At 35.3% G+C, this 4,670-nt stretch overlaps 1 protein-coding gene across 1 annotated transcript; it reads left to right on the top strand.

Moving 5' to 3' along the window:
• The first annotated feature begins 2,899 nt into the window (after positions 1-2,899).
• LOC120171767 (3-ketoacyl-CoA synthase 6-like) lies at positions 2,900-4,670 on the top strand. Its single transcript, XM_039179425.1, has one exon. It carries the CDS (start codon positions 2,996-2,998, stop codon positions 4,484-4,486), a length of 1,491 nt encoding a protein of 496 aa, XP_039035356.1. The 5' UTR covers positions 2,900-2,995; the 3' UTR covers positions 4,487-4,670.

A 4,670-nucleotide genomic window follows, 5' to 3' on the forward strand; every position in this document is an offset into this window, starting at 1 on the left:
TTCATGTCCCCGATATACCCTGCCATTCAAAAACATTAACTCAGCCAGAAAACCACCCAACACCTTTTTGTTTGACTGTCTATGGTGAGGAAAAACTTGGGTTCTTGAACATGTAGTTTATCAATAAAAGTCCTAACTTGAAACATTCACAAATCTTTTATCTCTTTGCAATCATACGCCACGTATAGTTTTTGTCAATCATACACTTTGTTTCGAAACGATCTTTGCTTGATTTATTAACTTTTAGTTGATAGCCATCTTCCACACATTTCGTATACAAAACTATCTTCAAGTCTTCCTTTGTATCAAAGCAATCATCTTTCTTGATACAAATAACTTTTGTGTAACAATCAACTGCTATCTTTACCAACTCTTCTTCCGGTATCTAAAGTAATTCTGGGATATTCCAGTTATACTCTCGTGGCATTTTCTTCTTTTTCTTTTCTTCGGGGACTTCTTTTTCTTATTTTTTTCTTCAGGGTTATATGAAGGTCAATACGAAAACGGAATTTGGTGCTGAAAGTTGATTGGGATTTGGATTAGGAAAAGGTTGTGGGTTTTGAGATTGTATTTGAGATTGTGTTTGGTATTGGAATTGTGGTGAAACAAAATTTTCTTGGTGATGAAATTGTGGTAGAACTATTAAATTTTGAGGTTGATAACAACATTGTACATTGTGAGCACCATAAACTGGGGTTGAAGAACTTAGTTGATTACTACCCGCTACTGACCCAACTTCACTACTTCTAGGTTCAACAACATACAATGTAACATCATCTTCTTGCGAAACACTAATGTAAGCAATGAATCGTTCAACATCTTTATTGTCGATTAACAAATAAACTTTACATTTTCTATGATAAGATAGACTAAATCCACTTAGAGGCTCTAAATTCAATTTCTTTGCAACACATAACATTAGAGTTTCATAAGTTAACTTTTTTAATGACAATTTTAGTTGAAGATTCATGGGTAAAGACATATATTGTAAAACACCATGAACATTCTCTTATGACCCTCCAAAACACAATTCTATCCAAACATGATCAACATTAGATGATTTCATTCTACAAATTGTAAATTAATTTACTAAACAAATGAGCTATAAACTACATATCATCACTAACTTAGAAAAAACATACATTTATTAAGTTGATAGTTGATAATTTGGGAGAGAAATCATTGAAAAATTATATAGAAATAAAATTATGTAAAAAAAAATTAGAGATAGGGAAGGATGTCGTTGGATATAGGAACGGATGTCGCCGGAGAAAGTGATAGATGGAGATGAAATGAGTTACGATTTAGGGATTTAGGTTATGAGTTATTGTTGCTGCGTAGTTATATACCCAAATCATTTGTGTTGCGAAAATAAAACCTATTGTGAAATTAAAATTCGTGTTGCGAATTCAGAAATCGAGTTGCGAATTTGAAATTCAGTGTTGCGAATTTGGAAACTGTGTTGAGAATTTGGAGTTCGCGTTGCGAATTTGTTGGTCATTTTCGCAAATAAAAAAAATTGGTTAAAATCGTATATTAGAAGACATTTTCGGTCACTGAAATTATTTTCTCTTGTAATAATTGTATTAATTTTTAATATTTCTTGAGTTGTAGAGTAAAATTAAAAATCTCTAATTACAAATAATTCATCAAGATTTGTAAATTCTAATAATTATTCAAATACATCATAATTATAATTACATTCAATATACTAAAGTTTAATTATACGGTAAATGTCTAAACACACTCTTTCTAGAAATCGAGAACTGTCAGGAAGATACCATAAAATATATAAATCAGCTAAAAAGAATCCCAAAAATCGTTTTAGGAAGATGCCATAAATTTACAAAAAAGAAAGTCAGGTAGTTTGTCAACGATGATAAGTTGACCTAAATAATAATGGTAGTTGAGTTTAAGCTTGACTTCTAAAGTACTTACTATAGAATTGATTATTTCTTAAAATAAATATTTTTTCTTTACATAAATTTCTTTTATAAAAAACTAAAAGGATATAATTATTTCTAAATTAAACTATCACTATTATTATTTTATGATCAATTTTATTAGGTTTCGCATTTTTAAAAATGATTTTATTGGATTTCTTATATTAGTGAGTTGTTGTTTTTTATACAATGTCTAAATAATAATTATTTAATTTTTTTTTCTATTCGAAAATTGATAGATGCATATGTATATTTAAAGTTACCTTTGAATATTGATTTATCCTTTAAATTTTAAATTTAAATATTTGATTGATATTTAAGTAGAAAATTTAACTATCACAATTATGAGTACATATAAGTATTTTATCAGAATCTGACGGACTTTGATTCAACACAATCTGATGGGGTTGGTTTTTTTAAAATTTGGATTGAGACAATTTTTTTAATGATGATATCGGATTTGGGTAAAAAAACCTAACATGAGATACTATTATAGTAATATTTTATAAATGTAGAAATAATTACAATAATATCTATGGATTTTTTTTTTAATTAAATTCTTATTTTATCTAATAAAAATGATATATATATATATATATATATATAAAAATATAAAGAGGTCGAGTCGAGTGTCAGTTTTGACCTTAAAATTTAGGTCGAGTTTTAGACCAGGTAGAGCCTTCTCAGACTCAAATCGGGTTAAGTGCGAATAGAAAGATTTGAATTTTGAGTCAAATCATCATAGGTTATATAATAAATGAAAGATGAATAAAGTAAACACGAAAGGAAAGGAGAGGGTTATTGGTTAAAGCAAGGATTTTAGTTAGAACACGGATATAAAGGGGCGTTAGGAAAAATTAATTATAGCAGTTAAGTAGAGCGTTGAGTGATACCAGTGTTTCATTTATTCTTCTCATCTGCCCTCTGCACCCCCACCCCTTTTTCCCTACCATTGCCTTTAAATCCCCTCCCTCAATAATACACCCAACACAACACAACTGTACTCTTGCTCTTAATTTCTCCACTTGTTTTGCCATCTCTCGACCAAAAAAATGCCTCCCACGTTGCCGGATTTCTCAAACTCGGTTAACCTCAAGTATGTTAAGCTCGGCTACCACTACCTCGTCGATCATTTTCTTACGCTCACGCTGACTCCTGTCATGATTGGAATTGTTGTCGAGATTGTTCGTTTAGGCCCCGATGAGCTGCTTAACATGTGGAACTCCGTCCATTTCGATCTCATTCAACTCTTGTGCTCTTCTTTCTTGCTCGTTTTCATTGCCACTGTTTACTTCATGTCGAAGCCGAGGTGTATTTACCTTGTGGATTATGCGTGCTACAAGCCTCCCGTTACTTGCAGGGTTCCTTTCGCTACTTTCATGGAGCATTCCAGGTTGATTTTGAGTAACAATCCGAAGAGCGTTGAGTTCCAGATGAGGATTCTCGAACGTTCCGGCCTCGGTGAAGAAACTTGTTTACCTCCTGCTATTCATTACATCCCTCCGAAGCCGACGATGGAGGCCGCGAGAGGTGAGGCCGAGGTTGTTATCTTCTCGGCTATGGATTCTTTGTTCGAGAAAACGGGGTTAAAGCCGAAAGACATAGATATTCTTATTGTCAATTGCAGTCTGTTTTCTCCGACGCCGTCGTTGTCAGCCATGGTGATTAACAAGTACAAGCTGAGGAGTAACATCAAGAGCTTTAATCTTTCGGGAATGGGATGCAGTGCTGGGCTTATCTCGATCGATTTAGCTCGGGATCTTCTCCAAGTACACCCGAATTCGAATGCCGTTGTTGTCAGCACGGAGATCATTACTCCGAACTACTACCAAGGGAAAGAAAGAGCTATGCTACTTCCCAACTGTCTCTTCCGAATGGGAGGTGCTGCGATCCTCTTGTCGAACCGCCGCTCTGAGAGGAGGCGAGCAAAGTACCGCCTCGTCCATGTTGTTCGAACACACAAAGGCGCTGACGACAAAGCCTACAGATGCGTGTTCGAAGAAGAAGATAGAGAAGGCAAAGTCGGGATAAATTTATCGAAAGATCTCATGGCTATTGCTGGAGAAGCTTTAAAATCCAACATTACAACAATCGGGCCATTGGTTCTTCCGGGATCAGAGCAACTCCTATTTCTCCTTACTCTAATCGGACGTAAAATCTTCAACCCCAAGTGGAAGCCATACATTCCGGACTTCAAGATGGCATTCGAACACTTCTGCATCCATGCCGGAGGACGAGCAGTGATCGACGAGCTTCAAAAGAACCTGCAGCTCTCAGCAGAGCACGTCGAGGCATCGAGGATGACACTACATAGATTCGGGAACACATCGTCGTCGTCATTGTGGTACGAAATGAACTACATTGAGTCAAAGGGGAGGATGAAAAAGGGAGACAGGGTTTGGCAGATAGCTTTCGGGAGTGGATTCAAGTGTAACAGCGCCGTGTGGAAGTGCAACCGGACCATCAAAACCCCGACCGGCGGACCTTGGGACGATTGCATCGATAGGTATCCTGTCCATATCCCCGAAGTTGTCAAGCTCTAGGCAGCAACAAAATTGGAAGGACAGATGGGTTTTAGTAATTTGCTAGAATCATGAGCTTGTTATCCTGCATTTATATTTATCCATTTGTGTATTTTCTTATCTTTTCAAGTCATGAATTTGCATAGATACCTAATATCATCCCTATTTATGTGTTAATTAATGTATCCCTTGCAAGGGAATTAAG

This window comes from Hibiscus syriacus, unplaced genomic scaffold (assembly GCF_006381635.1).
Source record: "Hibiscus syriacus cultivar Baekdansim isolate YM2019G1 unplaced genomic scaffold, ASM638163v2 tig00003041_pilon, whole genome shotgun sequence".
NCBI lineage: Eukaryota > Viridiplantae > Streptophyta > Magnoliopsida > Malvales > Malvaceae > Hibiscus > Hibiscus syriacus.